Below are 18,497 nucleotides of genomic sequence, written 5' to 3'. Positions count from 1 at the left end.
TTTCACCTTTTTTTGGAGTACATCTCTCCCAACTTCGCACGTCTGATTGACTGAAATTTTTCTATCCTCTGCGATAAAGCTGACATTCTCAGTCAGATTAGACAAAGAATATCTGCCAATGCAGATTTTCAAGTCTTGCCACGGATCCTCGATTTAGACGATACGATTTAAAACCCAATCGGCTGCAGCTTTAGCCTTGTTTTTAAGGTCATTTTCGTGCAAGAAAAACAGCTTTTCTTCCAGTATTACCTTGTTTTAGCTCTATTCACATCCACATCAGTGACCAGCTTCCCTGTCTGTCCCCACTCAAGAAATGATTCTAACTCTGTAATGTTGCTCCCATATGATCACAGCAATCTTTTTTCCTTTTTTCTTCGCAGGCTTGAATCATGTTTCGCATGAATACTTTTGCAAAGCATTTTATATGTATGTATATATTGACGTACTAGTTCATAAAGTAAGCATTAGGTGCCGGTTTAAGGCCATTACAGTCATCACTAAGAACATTTACAACAGATTTGGTTATCATTTGTTATTATTATAATATCACTATAACTTAACATTCTACTATGTGACTGATGTATTTATTTATTTTTTTTTTTGGAATTATAATGTCTAAACTCAAGGTGAGTTAGTGAGGAAGATCACATTTCAGCTCCACTCTGGTGCATTTTATTAAAGCTGCAGTGTGTAATTTTTATTAAACTTTTTTTTTTTTTACATATTTATTGAAACCGTCACCATGTCGTGACAGTATGGTATGAGACAGATAATCTGTGAAAAGATTGAGCACCTCCCAGTGCTAACTTCTCCTGTAACAGTAAGTCGCCGTTAGCACATTTAACAGCATTGATCGACAGCGCTAAGACCCTCCTCCTGGCTCTGATTGGTTGTTTTTGGTCGGGAGCGGGTGCGTTTCTTCCGCTAGCAATTGTAGCTCTGCTGTGAGGCGGAGCAGATTGATCTTTTCACAGGTTTTCTGTCTCGTGTCATTCTCGCAAACAAATATGTAGCACCAAGGTTACATGCTGCAGCTTTAGATCCTTAATTTAAAAGGCTTTCTGAGGTAAGTGGAGCACACCACTGGGGAACCCAGAGCTTCAAGATTTTTATTAACATGTTGACATGCAGACCATGGCACACAGAACCCGTCAGCCAGCCGCCGCTGGAAACGACAGGTGCACATATTGACACTTTGGCTACATCTCGTATTTCTCAGGTGCAGAGAGGGTTTAAATATAGCCGACAGGACAACTGACAGCACAGCAGTGTGGAGGGCGGGAAGTGCACATGAAAGATTAGCGAAGAGTCCAACAAGCGTCCTCCGCTTGCCGTGGTGCGTGACTCTCTGGGGTTTGCTGGTCTGTGAAGTACTCCCTCTTGTCTTTTGGGGGTGGGGGGGTGACAACACTACATCATGTCTCAATCCATGCAAGTTCCTGTTCTGTGAATTGTCTTTCGAATAAAGGAGAGACCGAAAGGGACATTTTCAACACAAAGCGAAAGCATCTCCGTTGTCTGGTTTCATTTTCTGCACAAAGGTTCATTTGCGAGGTTCTCATCCCACCTTTCTCCAGAGACGGCGTGAGCGCTAGCGGTGTTTAGTAAGGGCGAGCAGGTGATTGTTTAAAATTGTACATGCGGGTTTTCACGGTCGCACATAATCACCAGACTGTGAAGGGCTGAGATTACTCTGCTTCACAGCACTTCTCCTTGCAGCAGCTCGGTTTAAATGTCCTGCTCTGTGCACAGCCTGGCAACAGCTTACTCTACCGGATTCATTTCCTCCCGGACGTCTCTTGCGAGCCGTAAAACTGGCTTCAAGACCGTCCCCCGGCGTCAAAGGCCTCGTATTCAACTCATGCCTTTCACACCTGCCCCCCGTCTATTCATGCATAAATGCAGCAGCTACTCGGCGTTGGTGGGAAGGTGGATTTAAAGGGCTAAACGGGGCTGTGTGGTGAATACAACAACAAAAAAAAAGGGAAGCAGTTCAGTTGTCATATGTGTAAAAGTGAAAACAAACGTCAGTCCTCTGGCTCCTCCATGGGCTATAAAGTGCCAAGAGTTGCTTTAACACAAATCACTGCTCGTGTTTTTGTTTTTTTTTGTAAACCAGCAGAAACCTCAACTAATGCTACACTAATATGCTAAGGAGCTTTGAGATGACATTTCTGAGTTCCAAAATGAGTATTTATATGCTGTTGGCGTGTTTGCGTCCTTTATCTCACTGAAATTAGACCAATGATGTAAGAGCGGCGGAACGGGTCGGCCACTGTTGTGCCAAATTTCAATGCATCAAAATTCGATTGCATTGAGCTGAGCTCATTGTGATGACCATCGAAAACATTTAATTTCAATGGACATCTTTAATAAGTCAGCCTAAAAAAATAATAATAAAATAAATTAATATTCTTGGAGAACTCGATTGGTTAGTATAGATTATAAAATCAATTATGAAATTAGAAATTGACTGGCTATGTACTGTCGTCAATTTGCAATTGATACACAAGATTTATTTTACACTTCAACACCGCAGACCCCTTTCCTTTCCTTTTCCAAGTGTGTGTACAGCTTCTCAAGCTAGCATGGTTAGCTTAGTCTAAAGGGGGGGAAGGGAGACCGCCAACTGTGTTTTGTCCTGTCCTAGCAATAATCCAATCTAAGTGTGAAGTGATTGGGAATTATTTACTAGAGAGGGAATGTTACTAATGTTTACTTTGAACAATCATTTTGGCTGATGCATAATCCTCCAGAGGTTAAAATAAGAGTTCAAAAATTCTCAAGATGAAACCTACAGCCCATCTCTAAAGCTAATAATAATAATAATAAAAAGTTAAAACTATGATTTCTAAATGTTGTTTTTTTTACTTAAAAATATTTGTGTTTATATAGATAGAAATGTGTTCTGTTTTTTTTATCATGGATCTTCATGTTAAATAAGCTGGCATGCGAGGGTAAACGTGCAGTAAAATTTCCTTCCTCTTCAAAATACATTTTTACTCTGTGTGAAATCTGTACAGGTACGTCTCTAGAAGCCATCCCTGCTTCATACTTTATTTTTTTCCGGCTGTAACAAACTACCTACATGCTAATTATGAAGCCTTAAAGATGCTATCTAGGCTAACTGAGCTAGCTCTTCCTTGGATTTTTAAGCTAAAATAAGCCACATCAATAAAAAAGAAGTAAAAAAAGTATAATTCCGATTAATCTGAAGTGTCAATGTTTTAAGGACAATCTGAGCCAAACCTCTGTTGGGCACTACTTAATTTTGAGGGTATTTTTCACAGCTAATGTTTGGCCTTGTAGTGAGCCGTTAAACTTAAAAACGTCTTCTTTTTTTTGTTGTTTAATTAAACAAAAAAGTATTTATAGTAATATTAGTACTGCAGCAGCGGAAATTATATCCAACTAAAAAGCTGTGAAGTTAGCAAACTGAAATAATTAATTTCACTTGTTATAAAATATAAAATTTCCAACACTTTCTAATAAAATTCTAATATCCGCCTTGTAAAGATTTGTGCACTTTGTCAAACGTTTTGCAGCTGTAACAAGTGCTTGAGACATTCAAAAGACGATGCTGAGATGGAACGCTACAGCGACCAGCTCTTTACTTCACTGTGTAAGCTGGTCTTTAATCATGTTAGAGCGCAGATCCTCATGCCCTTTTTTTTTTTTATTCCTTAATGGAATTTAAACATGTCAGGGTTCCTAAGTTGTGTCATGAGATACAATTTAACACAGAAGATGATCCAGGTCAACTGAATGACACGATGCTTACATACCATCTGTAAATGTGACAGGCCTTCAATGAACAGTTCAGCCAATGAGAAACAAAAGCCCGGCTCTATAGGCATTTAGATGCTTGTGTTAAATCACGACTGAGAAGGAAACACCTTCAACGTCCCTTTACGTTCTCAGCAGTAGATAACCAGAAACTGTGGTTTTAGCAGTAAATGTCTTCAGGTAGACTTTTACCAAAGAACTCTTTAGTCAAAGTCTTTTTATGTCAAGACACACTGGTCACGTCCCACCATGAGACCCATTTTCTCCTCCAGCACAACCACAAAGTGTTGAACATGCAGATAGTCTTGCATGGGCATACGTCACTTCCATTTCCTGTCAAAAAAAAAGTTTTTAACCCTCTTCTGCAGAGAACACAGTCTGTGAAGCAGCAGCAAGATTTTTTTTTTTCTTCTTCTTTTCCCACAACACCACAGGGGCACTGTGTCTTCTTTGGAATAAACTTCTTATCTAATGAGGATGAAATGCTCCCGGAGCTCTGCTCCCCTGGCTTTGAAGGAGCCACAGGTCACGATGAACCCTTCCCCTCCTGTCAGATCCCATATCTCAGAGCCGTCTCATCTCTGAAGCGCCGGGCACTCTGCCCATGTGAAAGTGGAGAGAACTGATGGCAAAATGGTGCGGGTGAGGGTCAGGCCGGGGAGAGCGGCTGGTACGGACGAGGCGGGGAGGTCAGATGTGATCCTCCATGGGGAAAACCAGGCGTGTGCCTCGGCTCAGCAGCTCCTGCTCGCGGGAGTCCAGCTCCCGCTCCAGGGCCTCCTCTGACGTGCTGCCGCTCCTCTTTCCGTTTGCGCTCCAGCCCAACCCCCCGGCGGCATCCGCCCTGCTGGCGGACGCCCCGTTGGCGGTGATGGCGGTGTCGCCAAATGTGAAGGTCAGGTCGGCGTCGTTGTGGATCAAGTCCGTGTCGGGATCCCTTAGCTGGTCGTGGTTCTGAAATCAGAACCCAGAGTGAAACATGAGGTGAGAACAGATGAATGGACATCAACAGTATACATACTCACGAGGGAAACAGGGATCTGAGGGGAACTTTCATTTCAGATTAGCTTTATTTTGGTAAACTAGCGATATTTTTTAAAAAAAAGGAAACAAAATAAAACAAAATATTTTACAAAATAACAAAAAGGCAGAAGCCAAGTCTTTATAAATCAATAGAGCAATAGATAGAGATTTGTTAGTCAGCTAAAGATATATGTTAATTAACTAGAGATATGTTAGTTAGCTACAGATAGCTTAGCTAGAAATATCTTAGTTAATATATGTTAGTTAATCACCTTGAGGTAGGTAAAGATGTTAGTTAACTATAGATAGAGTTAACTAACATGAATTAGGAGACTAGGTGAGAGGGACTTTCATTTGATAGCCAAAACTGCAGCAACTAGTGAGGCAAGATAAAAACAGGAAACCGCAGGCCGTCTCGATTCACACATATGTCCAGTCTAACAGGCACAAAGATGACTCACAAACGCCCCAGATCCTAAAGAAAACACATGTTGCATTCGGATTAAACGACACGCAGCTGAACAACCCGGACTGATCGGGAGTCTGGAATTCAATAGCCACCCCATGTCCACCGGGGGTGGAAAGGAGTCAATGCCAGGTCAATGAAAGGATTATTCAGCTCACTGGATACGACGACAACAACAAAAATGACATAACTATGCATTACTGCAGAACTATTTTTAAGGGGAAAGAAGATACATTTGGAAATGAATCCATTAGAAACCGGCTGTGCTCTTAAATAGTTTAACAGAAGCTCCCTCCAAATTAAAGTAGAAACACACAGCCATCCCTGATCGCGCACACACCCCTCCTGCTGCTGCTGCACGGTCACGTGAGCACAAAGAGCATTAACATCTGGCCCAAAACAGGCCCAAACAAATCCTGAATTTAGTCCCGTTCGAGCAGTAAATGTCAACAAAGTAGCTGGGGCGGGGGTTTTTTATAGAACAGGAAACTGTAAATTTTGTGGCCCAGTTGTAAAGATTAAGGTCTGAATTCAGGTCGTCACAGTGGGAGGAGGGAGGGAGGAGTTTTGTTAAAAGGCAGACTGATGGATTTTCAATTTGTTCCCCTCTGTCAGCTTGTAATTTCAATTTCTACAAATAAAATACGAGAGGAAAAAAGAACCCAAAACAACTTAAGCCAGCTGTAGAGGCATTATGAATCGCAGCAGCATTTCAAGGTCTCGTATCAGTTTCAGTAGAGAGGCATGTCATAATATCCATAATTAAAGAGGAACTAGACACTGAGCTTTATTTAATCCGGGCTCTCCCCACATGGCCGGCTACACTGGCAGCCCCCTACGTCCAGATTGGACGCAGCATGGCCGTAGCTTCCTGACCGCAGGGAGAAAACATCTTCATCTACATCACTTACAGCGATGTAGATGACAGAAACCAAATTAAATACAATTCATTTTTATGTGCAGGAATCCAATTGGGAACCAATCATTTTCAGTGGCAAGGGAGGAAAAAAAACAAACAAAAAAAATCCCCCGCATGTTTCATAGAACAGAGAACAAAGAGGAGCCGTGATGAAAGTGAAGTGAGTCTGACCGAAGCTTCAATGGGCATTTCTGCGTTTTAAATATCAGAGGGCAGTGTCTGTCAGAACACTGGTCATCTTTGAGCCGGAGCTGAAAAGCGTCTTTTGTGCCAGCACAATGCAGCCCCCTCTTCAACCCTCCGTTTTTAAAATGCTGCTTGCCGAAGGCCTCGGCTCTGTGTGGCTGAATGCTTGGTGGAAACTCAGAGAGGAAGAAACCAGTTTCAGTATTCAGGGACGGTCTCGGCTCTGAGGACAGTTTGTCACACCGATTTGGCTGTTTGTTTATTTTATTAAACCTACAGCACCAGAATAACCCTAGCTGGATAAAACAATAAAAAAAATCACATTTAAGGATCTTTACAATCTTTAAACTGAAAAACAAATGCTTTAAAAAAAGGTTATTTATCACTGCATATCTTTCAGTTTACCACAGATTAAATATAGTTTTATGTGATATTTGTGGCTGCTGCCGAACATGAATGGTGTGAAAAAGCATTTGGGATTTCAGCTTCTTTTTCTATCCCCCCTCACTTATAGGCAAAGATGACCAAGTAAATACAAAATGCAGTCTTCACATTATCATTTCATTCATCATGTGACAAAAATGAAACCACGTGATTTCTTTTCTTTTTTTTTGAAGCAAAAAAAAAAAAAGCGCCATCCCTTATAAGCTAGCTGCATGTGAAAAAGTATTTACCCCCTTTTAAAGGGAGCTGAAATTAAATCACAATTCTCATAACTGCTACAATCAAGAAATCCCTCAATTTTCTGTATATATAGTTGTGTTTTAGTCCCTGAGTTTTATACTGCGTCTTCCCTTTATGCCAAGATGTGTTTTCCTATCCTGGTGTAAAACTATTAGCAGCAGAAGGAAAGAGTTTGTTAGGTCAGGAGAAATCTGTTCTCTTCATTTTATTTTCATGACTCTCACCAACTTTTCCTGCATAGAAGATCCTTGGGGGAAAAGCGAAAGTGCTCACTCTCTTTTTTTTCTCTGTTGCCAATAAGCAACTACACATCCAATCAACAAATACCTGTTAAAAAGAGCTTTTTAAATAATAATAATAATAATTTAAAAAAAATCCTTAGATATTTGTAAATAATAGGCACTTTCTCCATATTCCAGCTGTGCCTTCATGTTTCGTGTCCCTGAAGGCTCTTTGAGTGTCAGAAAAGAGTTTCAGAATCATTCACCAGATTAAATTGTGAGTAATTTGAGTTTAATACCTTAAGATTTTTAATTAAGTTCATTTTTTATTTTTTACCCTCAACTAAGGCATTTATCTTTCAAGTTTCACACAGAAAATCTACCAGCTTCACACTGTACGTGTTCTACAAACCAGATATTTCCACACATTAGTACAACAATAAATGGGGCAAAACAGATGTGCATATTTTCATGAAATGTAGTTTTGAAAAAACTATTATTTTTTTTTACAAATACTCACTTCATATGCCCGTGGACTGGTAAGGCAGCTTGCCAGCGGGCCACAGTAACTGGGCAGAGTGGAGGTCAGAGGTGGACCGCTGTGTGTCAAAACGGGCTTAAGGTAACTGGGAAGTAATTAAGGGAAATCCAAAGAAAACGTTCAAAAATTAAGAGGCACACATTGCAAATCTGAAAAAAAAAAAATTATATTCTCAATAAAAAGGTTGAACTTAAACTTGGAAGACAAGATTTATAGAAGGTTTTAGCGAAACGTTACAACAGAAATGTAATATTTTAGAGGGATGTGTGCTGGTGGGATCGTTGTAGTATTTCTACACCTGTTCCGGATTCTTCATTTTACAGAGAACAAATAAAAAAATTTTATACGCTGCAAAAGTATTTTGGGTCTAGTGTCAGTATTTTTGGTCTAGTGTCAAGTGCAAGTATTTATCCATCCAACCATTTTCCAACACCCTTGTCCCTAGTGGAGTCAGGAAGAGTGATGGTGTCTATCTCCTGCTAACGTTCCAGGCGAGAGGCGGGGTGCATCCTGGACGGGTCGCCAGTCTGTCGCAGGGCAACACAGAGACAGACAGGATTCACAACCATGCACACACACACACACACACTCACACCTAGGGAGAATTTAGAGAAACCAATTAACCTAACAGTCGTGTTTTTGGACTGTGGAGGAAGCCGGAGAGAACCCCCCATGCACAGGGAGAACATGCAAACCCCATGCAGAAAGACCCCGGGCAGGGAACCTTGCAGAACTGTTGCTGCAAGGCAACAGTGCTACCAACTGCGCCACTGTGCAGCCTGCAAGTATCTTAGTACACTCGGAAGAAGAGCAAACTAACTGGATATCTCTTGAGCTTGTTTTTAGGCAATAATTCCCTAAAAATGTACCAGTTCCACTGGTAGATTATTTCACTTATAACAAGACATTTCTCCCATGTTAGGTGGAATAATCTACCAGTGGACTGGCACTTTTTCAGAATTTTTAAGGAATTGTTAACATAAAAAACAGCTTCTAAATATTGCTGAAAAGTTACTTGTAAGTTAGTTTTGTCTCATTTTAGGTTATTTGCACTAGAAACCAGACCAAAACAACTCGGTGAGTTTGTGTGATTTTGCAGCGAAGGACTCAGCTTAACCAGGTTAAGCTGCTTTGGAAAACTAAGTACCGCGTTCAAATGGTGGGGACCGCAATCCGCTGGTCCCATGCACCACGTTTGGATATTTACACCCACAGTCGGTTGCACTCGGGAGAAACAACCTAAATATATCAAATGGTCTGTTGCTTTTCTTTGGCTCCAAATAGCGCGCGGCACCTGGGGGAGAGGATTTTCCCCTCCTGGAAAACACAGCTGCCTCGTTTAAAGAGACAGAAACACAATCAACCACCTTACAAGACAGTTGTTTAGCAGGGATGGGAAGATTGGAGGAAATGGGAGGATGCGTCGCTAAACGTATTACCTTGAGTCTGTTGTTGTGGGCCAATAGGAGGAAAAGGCAAAACATTTTTCACAATTATGTCAAATTATCTAATCCAGGAGGAACCAGTTTGCATAGCAAATGTGGACCAGGCAGTCATCCTGATGGATTATCTGAGATATTTACCTTGTGACTGAATCACATGGGATTTTTAACACACACACAAAAAAAGGATACTTGTGATCAAATGTATACCAGAGTCTGAAGAGCCAGGCACTCTCCTGTTTGGTTTTACTCTGGCCCTCATCCTGGTTCCCATCCTAGAGAAGCACATGAGTGGAAAAAAAAAAAAATCAAAAGACATTTTGCTTTGTTCACAGTGAATGCAATCAGACAACAGCACCAGTCACTTGTTTTTCCTGCTACAGTGACTGATAAGGAGTCTGATGCAAATCGGTTTAATGTACTCTGACTTTTTATCGTGTGGATCCGACCCGCAGCGTGCGTCTCGCCTGTCTAACGGGGATTCCACGCAATGTGGTTCTGCCAAAAGTTTTTTGTGATGAACATTTATCTGTGTAGATCTCGGAGGCGTGCACAGACATTTTGCGGGGCAGATGCTCAGGTCGGAAAACAAAAGGACAGCTTGTGTGGCTCATGGTCGGCTGACATAGTGGTGTGAGATTTGCTGAGTGTAGCAAAAGAAGAGCACAGAATGTGGTGGTAAGAAAAATCATCTATATTTCTGTATGTAGCCAGGGTGATATAGGACAGAAATTATTCTTAGAGAGTTAAGACTAATAAACTCAACTAAAAGCCTTGAAAATTGGTAACAAAATTTGGTCGGACAGAATTGGGGCTATAACAATATAGGCTAAATCCGGACATGTTACCTTGGACCATGCACTATAAATGCTTAAAAGAAGCAAAGATTTCAGAAGGACACTTTATTTTTGTCCAGAAGAAAAATGCAGGTGCTGTAGGACGTCCTACTGTCTATCTGTGCACATCTCTGGAAGAGTTTACTTTTTTTTTTTTTTTTTTTTACCATTTTTACTTATATTTACTTACGGTTTGCACCACAAACAGATGCCACAGTGAAGAGATAATCACTTTCATTCATGATACCCATCTCATAATGTCATGCCTCATCCATGTATTTTTCAATCAAACTTTAAAGCTGCTGGCATGTGAACCAGATTTGCTCTCACTGTAGCTGGGAAGACGTTTTGTTTAAGATTAAGATCTAGTAGCAGAGTGTAATAACAGAAATCACATTGCGTTTTACAGGTCACTGTGAGTCAACAGGTTGGGCAAGAGTCAATCTAGCAGGTAGACTTGCAGGGACAAGTCCTAAACTAACATCTGACAGCACACAGCTTCCCTATTCTACTTTCGTCGTCTTCTTCTTTCTGAGACTACATTTCAGTGTCTAGACTTCCTGAGTTTGAACCCACATAAACTACAAAGAAAAACCCCTAAAAAACCCCCAGCAGAACGTGGAACAGAACGTGTTGGGAACGTGGCAGAGATCCAGAGAATTCCAAAGTGGATGTGAGTGAGCTCCTCACCCCCTGGAGGACTTGGAAGCTGTCGCCAGAGGGCTGCAGGTCTTGATCTGGATCCACACCAACCCTGCAACACGGGAGACGAAGCAACAACATGGGTTAACTTGTTGCTTAGCAACAGTTACAAGACGTATTCATATCCTAGCACACAAAAGTGCTGAGGTGCTAAACCTTGTTCCCCAAGACGCAGACCAGCATCAGCATTTAACCCAAAGCAAGTTAGAGACATGGGGTAAGTATGACACAGACGTGGAGGGTGTTCTGTCCTGTTAGCATTTTTCTTTTCTATGAAAACATAAATTATTAACCTCAGAACCAAGTCATATTTTAACTTGTGCAGAAAATCTCCCGTTCACCCCTGACCCAAAGAGAGAAGGGCGAGTTTCAAGTGCAACAAACAGCTTAATGAACAATGGTTTTCCACAGTGCAGTTTGAAGTATTAAAGCTAAAACAGATTTCTGCTCCCAAATTAAAGCATTTCAATTAATGTAGGCTAATGCATCTTAACTGTCCATCAAGAATGGTTAATTAACCAAAGTAATTAAATCCTATAGTGCTCCATAGATTGTCAGTGAGGTTCAAGTCAGACCTGCTTTCTGGCCAGTTTCGATTTCCCAGTGGGGAGAATAAATCAACTGGAAAATCTGAGACTTTTTCAAAGGCAGACTTTTGAGTTTCAATATGGCCGCCCCATATCACAGTAGGCTGTGATAAAAACATGTTTATTTTACAAAACGTGTAAAACTTTTACAACTTTTACAAACTTTATTTTTTTAATCTAAAAAATGTACATAAATAAATACATTCAATGTAACGTGTAGCGCCTGCGAAATCCAAAAAGGACTAATTAAAATTCTATCACTTCCTGTGATCTTGTTCGTCTTTTCCTGCAGGAGCAACGTCCAGCTGTTGATACCCGTCACTTGTGCGACGCGAAAAAAGTTTTTCCATTGCAGTTTTGAGAAATAAACACATTTCTATGCAGCCAAAAAGGAAAAAAAAAAAAGAAAAAAGCGCAAAACCTTTTTATAGAAAAATTAGGCTTTTTTTTTTAAATTGCCGCGTTTCCATTAGACACATTTATTTTCATGATTTCCATTAGCTGTTAACCTGGATGTAACGTCAAACCCACGTGCAACGTAACTGGAACGCACCACAGCTCCAGCCTCAGTCCGGATCTTTTGATTGTCCTAAAAAACGCTTGAATTCAATTTGGTTTGGTCTTTGTAAGGCTGCGGCTAGTCAGTTGTTTGTGCCTCTATTCCTAAGTATTTTTTTCCCTTCCACTTAACTTTCCAAATTTATTTCTTGTGGCCAAGGGCTCAAAATCAACGACTGTTTACCATCACATCAGCAGTGCGATTCGTGCGATTGTGTAGACCATGTCACTATAATTATGTAATTTAAAAAAAGTTTTAATTGGTCTGCTTATACAATGTTCTGTTTTTTAGGTTTTCATTAGACATGAAACAAATGCTAAATATATCACTGTGTCTAATTTGTCTATGCAACACAAGAGCTTTGCAACTTTTACATACTTTCTAATTCACCGAGACGCCCTTACAGTCACGCTGCTAACTACACTTTTTCTTTCTAGCCATTTCTTTCCATTAAGCTGAGCTAACCAGCAGATAATGTTGCCGTACCGAAGTCTGCTGTAAAACTCTCTGCAAGACAAAGTGACTTCCAAGCAAGGAAAGGATTTATTTACATGGCATGAGCCCATTTCCAGTCTTTCTCGCCGCTCATGGTTTATTTCTACAACAATGTCTCTCAACAGCTGAAAAGTGTTCAACCTCAGCAGGCCGATTCTCAAGAGGGCGCTTTTATTTTTGGTTGAGCTCACTCCAATCCGTCTGGATGGGTGCCAAGGGAGAGACGCGTAGCCTGTCATGGATACGTTTTAAATCCCACTCGATCCTGCCTGCACAGCGGAACGTCCGACTGGTGTGTGTGGTTATCTTTAAAACCCCTCCATGACTGTCACAGGGAGGAAATGGGCTTTCTCTTTACCTTCGCAGTTTCAAAAGCAGAGGCCAAAGCATCCGGCTGTCTTTTAAGACCCTCGTCTCAACTAAACACACACACACACACACACCAGAGAGGATCGGGGGAGGGAGGAGGCTCCAAGGACGCCAGGGGGCACGCAAACAACATAGTGATGCAAATGATGCAGGGAAGTGCAGCGGAGAAGTATCTGGGAGGAACAAACTTGACACAGTAAATGCTCTCTTCCTGAAATAACAAACACAAAAAAAAACCGGGAGCACATGGAGCCTGACTCACATCTGACCAGTATAAAGAGAAACAAACGGCTCTACGTGAACAGGCTGTGAGGGAATCCCTCTAACCACTTCATTACACCCTGTAATCCTAATCCCGAACAACCCACTCCTCTCCTTCTAATCCGTCAAATATTCCTTTGCGAGCAATTTTGTTTCTGTCCACAAGCAAATCCTGAAAAGAGTGAGGAAGAAAAAAAAAAAAAAAGACGAAGCAATCACAGTTCAGGTTTTTTTCCCCCCCTACATGTTACCCCACATGTCTGTGTTTCCGCTCTACTTGGAAACACAGATGTTTCCAAGTAGAGCGGGCTGGTTTTTTTGTGATCCTGTGTGGGGGAAAGGAGAAAAAAAAGAACGAAAGAAAGAAAAAAGTGGCTAGTCAAGAGAGATTACAGGAAAAAGAAAGAGGAACAGGTTTTTTTCACAACACTAAGAGCAGCCTTGACTGGAGCATTTTACAGCAGCAGAGCCTCAACCTCAGCCACAGTCAGCTCCACGCTCAGGTGGTTTCAAACCCATTTTCTAAACAGATTTTTTTTTTTTAAATAGGCTATTTTTTTAGATGCCCACTTTTACTCCCCTTCACCAAAACACACCAGGAGATTTTCCTCCCCCATCACCAATTAGCACCAGTGAACCCATTCGCGTTCGTATACGGCACCTGGAGTATTCCCACTTTCCGTGGCGGCGGCCCTCGTCCTGAAATCTTTTGCCGTTCCCATATCTATATCTATCATAAACACAGGGTTCGAGAACATTTAAAACCAGGCAGAGATGCGAGACGTTTACCTGGTGGAGTAACAAACACTGGATAGAAACAGAGAATTCGAGTAAATCATAAACCTCAGGAAATGCTGTTTTGGTTTTTATTTACATGACATTTCTGGATACAAAAACGTCCTTTTTTTCCTACCTGCTTTGGAAAAGAAGATGATAAAGTAAGTCACATGCAAATTTTATGCTTTTTCATTCATAAGCTTCAGTTGTTTGGAGGGTAAAATTGGATAACAATAATTAAAAGAAAGAAAAATTGAAGTGAGGAAACAAAATGCTGGACTGTGAATGATATTAAAGTAATATTACTTGACTCTATCCCATACTGGAGGTCATAGCCATCCCTGCCATGATACATGGTGGTGGCAGAATCATGCTGTAGGTGTGCTTTGTTTTAGATTCTTATAGGAAAAAATTAGCAAAGCATTTATTATTTTTCTTCTGCTTCCTCATTACGCTCTGCTCTGCTTAGCAGAAGTGGATCACATAAGAGACACAGAACTTTGCGGTTGTACAATGTGGTGAAACAAGAAGCAGGACAAAGCGAGCGACATTTTACTGTGAAGCTCAGTAGAAAAAAAGAAATAAAGTAAAAAGAAAAAAGAAGTTGTTGGCAACAGTGTGGGCTAAACATAATCCTCTTTTTTTGTTGCACTTGGCAACGAGTCTTTGCAGATGTTCATATGAACACATAAAAACTACTGCCGGATGACATCACCACTGCTCTTCAGCTGATGAATGAGCGAAACCAGTGCTTATACTGGAACAAGGTCAACTCCTTCACAACTGGGAGTTTGGCTATTTGGGGAAAATAACGTCTCAGTTTACCGCTTTTCCTCCCTCAGTTCTTGCACTAAGACAAAGTCTCATTTCTGTAGGAGGAGTTAAAACAATAATAGCCAGAAAACACAATTTCATTTGAGTCGGATGTTAACACACTTACTTTTTGGTTTGATTGTGTTACATTGAAATGGCATTTTAGTTACATTTATCAAGTTTCGGCATTTTATTTGCGTTCACTGATAAGTCTATGAAAAACTCGAGGCGCATATTCACTATAAAGTGTGTAAATAATTCTTAATAAATCAGAGTCTCAAAGCATTCACAGGAATCTGCTGGAAAAATAGTCACAATGCAAATGATTATAATAGTATTTGTTAAACTACCATTATTAACAAAGATGTGAATGTGGTTTGTATCTATGGAAACAATGACCCAAGAAAAGCTACAACTGGGGAGAGTAGAAGTTATTTATATAAAACAGCTTATAGCAACTGAACTAATGGCAACTGTATATAAAAAGATAAAACAATACACAGACTGGCACCTTTGAGTTTTACCATCTGTTTATGTCTGCATCAATTTTAAAGTAATGTAAAAGTAAACCAGTATGAAGATAATTCAGAGTGAGTGAGTTTGTCTGGGAATCACACTGAAACATTTATATCTATAAAAGATTAGTTTCATTTTGTAGGGTTGCAATAACCCAGGAAACTATGCGGAAGCTCATTTCCTTCTGTGTTTCTGCCTTGTTCTCATCATCACAAGTCAGAAGATATGTGGAAAAAAAATGACTGCGGGTCTAAAATTACCAGCAGTCAGAAGAATTACAAACATTTTAAAAAGATGGAGCTGTAAAATCCTCAGAACTGCAACTAAGATTTCCATCTTGGCCTCACAAAGTCCTTACAGTAGCTACTTATTTAAAGAATTTTGCACATATCTTTACAATTGACAGGCATCAACTGTGAAGAAAGCTGCAAATATAAAGCACAGTAGATAAGAAGCGAACTAAACTATCATTTCTGTACCCTCATATGATTGGCAGAAATCATAACCTGAGAGAAAAGTCAAAGGAGAAACTCAATTACAGCCAAAAACGATATTGTGTGAACTATTGAAAGGATTACCCTGAAAATAAAAAAATCTAATGGATTAGCAGAACCTGTCCTGAACCACGATAAGCAACATGGATCTCTTTTGTCTTGATGTCTTGCCCTGCCAAACATCAAGATAAGCAGCACGCTCGCCTGCTTACAGGCCCTCATCCGAAGCCAAAACACCAGCAGCGTTTCTTTACAGACAACACAGCAGCAGTCCCACATCGCATTTCAGTCGTCACCCAAGAGCCAGGTGATCCCAACAGCTTCACCGGATGCTCAGCCGCAACAAGTGACAGATAGCGTGCCCCTCATTAATAAAACAGAGGAGAAGATGGAGCTGAATAACAGGCTGTCGTTACCCTAAGTGTCCAGTTATTTTTGTGTAGTCACTTACATAAGATTACACTGAAACCACACAGCTGATATTTGCATGCGGTGAAGCACATGTCCCAGTGTCTACTGCGCCGAGTTCACAGGGGGGGGGGAGTTTGGCAGTGCTCTAAAGCCCCTGCCGAACAATGGCTCCAGTCCGGTCTGAGGAGGCATTACTCATATTAAACAGAGCCTGCTCGCTCAGGCCGCTGCTGCCGGGAACGGGATAATCCGCTTTATCGTGATAAATGCGAAGCTCTCAGTGCATCATGGGCAGACAACGGATAGAAGTGAAGCAGTGCCAGAACCCAGACCAAAAAAAAAAAAAAAAAAGAACCAAATCAAATTACTGCAACAGCAGAACACAGACACTTGGCGCAGGCTTGGTTGGTCATGGAAATCTGACGATGAAATTTATTTTCTCTTCTCAGGTTCAGGTTTAAGTAGTCAGGGTTGTACTGGAGGACAAATCTGTTCCTCCCCACAGAGCTCCTGGGATACTTCTCAGAGAGCAGCAGAGAACTCTTGCCCCCTCTCCTGGCAGCCCATGACTTATTGAATTACAAACTCGAAGCCTGGTTTACGACTCAAATATGTTTTCATGCCAAGTTTGAGGGGATTATGGAAAGCCTTTTGTGTACGCATTCAATACTGTTGACAGTCACAACAATACTGCAACACTTAAGCTAGCTGCACTGGTTGCACAAATGTCCATGCTATTACTACTATAATTAATTAAATGATATGAAATGGTAGCATGTTTAGTTAACTCAAATTCTGCCCAGCAGTTCAGTAACACTCAAATTCACACGGTAGTTTAGCCTCAATGCACATTGGTTGATTTGCTGAAACAAACCAGGTGAGGTTTTTATGGTGTCACTGTGTCGGACAAGATTGTCGTCAAATATTTCAATCAGTTAAGTCCTTCGAAAAGCCTACTAGTTGAGACATTTGTGAGACTAGCACAGTACTTCCAGAGACTACTACTAGTCCCGCAAGTATGACACAGACATGGTGATATTAGTAAATCCCAAGTCATACCTCCATGTCTGCTTAAATTTTATTATCTGTACTGTACATGCCCACTAGGCCTCTTTACAGACGTCTGCATGCCGCCCAGATTTCTGTGGCCATATTGGATGTGTGCGCAGGCATGGAATAAAATCAGCCTAACTCAGAGGGTGGTGCCAAACTCATAAAGGATGAAGTAAACAAAAGGTCAGAACAAGAACACAAACCACAAAATAAAACTTTAAATAGAGCACAGTTGATTAGCTAGGGTGTGAATAGTATGAATACGAGTGGGTTCTTCTCCAAAACGTACAAGTCGTTCTCGTACAAAGGACAAGAAGAACCATGTCGAGTCCTAAGAGCTTCTTCTGAACTAGTGTGAGCAAACGTCTAAACTAGTGGACTGTAGTTGCTAACAAGTCAGTCAATAGTGAATGAATACACAAATTGCTCCCAATTTCCCTCTTAGCTAGATACAATAAACATAAAAGCATGATTTAAACGTTATATAATGTAAACAAATAGGAAGTAGAGGGACTGATTGCCACTATGTATCTAGCGCTAAGCTAATGCATAAGTTAGGCTAATGTGTAGCTTAGCATTATCTTACATTAGCACAGCAAAAAAGGGCTACAGAAGAAGCCATCATGTCAATTTTTGATCATTCAATTTCTGACAGAAAAACTGTAAGAATTAATTATGCAAACAAACAACAATAAATATTTGTTTACACGCCATCAAGTTTGCTTTAACTATACCTCCATCTTAAGTCATTTCTGGATTCTGCAAGGATGCTTTAAAATGGCAACAAAGAGTTGTTCTTCAACACCTGACAGAAAATTAATTACAGTAAAATCCTGGACATTCTATATGCAACAATTTTATCTGTGGGACTTTTTTTTTTTTTTTTTAAATAAACTGTCCATAATATGATGCTCTCCCAAAATGTTTTTGTTTTTTTTAAATGAGGTTTTGTTATTTCCAGAGCGGTTCTGTCACCTGATATGCAGCCAGGAGAGCATGGGTGTGGTTCCCCCACCGAACACCCAGACGGTGAAGAAGACGATAAGCAGAGTGGTGGTGAACATCATCTGCCGGGCGGAGGTGGCAGTGTCCCGGATTGCCAAGGCAAATGCCATTGCACCGCGTAAACCTGGAAAGGTTGCCATGCCAAAACTGTTACACACCGTATCTGTTGAGATTAGTGATATTAGTTGAGCCTTTTGATTTTATGTTGTACCTGCAAACATCATCATGTGCTGGAAGTTTCCCCTGATCTTGTCCCTTCGACCGAGGTTGAGGAGGAAGGACAGCGGGTAAATGTTGAGAGCTCTGCCGATAAATATGGCTATCTGACACAAGTTGGTTAAGAAGTCCAAT

General features: G+C 40.8%; 1 protein-coding gene across 2 annotated transcripts in view; it reads right to left on the bottom strand.

Moving 5' to 3' along the window:
* Positions 1 to 591: 591 nt before the first annotated feature.
* Positions 592 to 18,497, bottom strand: part of slc9a7 (solute carrier family 9 member A7) — a 36,127-nt gene continuing 18,221 nt past the window's right edge. The window contains exons 11-17 of one of the 2 annotated variants that reach the window (XM_023340225.1): positions 18,358 to 18,469; positions 18,117 to 18,270; positions 13,739 to 13,807; positions 10,795 to 10,858; positions 9,461 to 9,543; positions 7,806 to 7,911; positions 592 to 4,740 (exon numbers count right to left, since the gene is read on the bottom strand). In XM_023340225.1, coding sequence (XP_023195993.1) covers positions 4,477 to 4,740; positions 7,806 to 7,911; positions 9,461 to 9,543; positions 10,795 to 10,858; positions 13,739 to 13,807; positions 18,117 to 18,270; positions 18,358 to 18,469 — 852 coding nt within the window. In that variant the 3' untranslated portion in view covers positions 592 to 4,476. The remainder of the gene's footprint in view (positions 4,741 to 7,805; positions 7,912 to 9,460; positions 9,544 to 10,794; positions 10,859 to 13,738; positions 13,808 to 18,116; positions 18,271 to 18,357; positions 18,470 to 18,497) is intronic. The other variant, XM_005804421.3, reaches the window with a different exon arrangement.

This window comes from Xiphophorus maculatus, chromosome 9 (assembly GCF_002775205.1).
Source record: "Xiphophorus maculatus strain JP 163 A chromosome 9, X_maculatus-5.0-male, whole genome shotgun sequence".
Classification (NCBI taxonomy): domain Eukaryota; kingdom Metazoa; phylum Chordata; class Actinopteri; order Cyprinodontiformes; family Poeciliidae; genus Xiphophorus; species Xiphophorus maculatus.
This window is presented reverse-complemented; position numbering and strand designations above follow the sequence as displayed.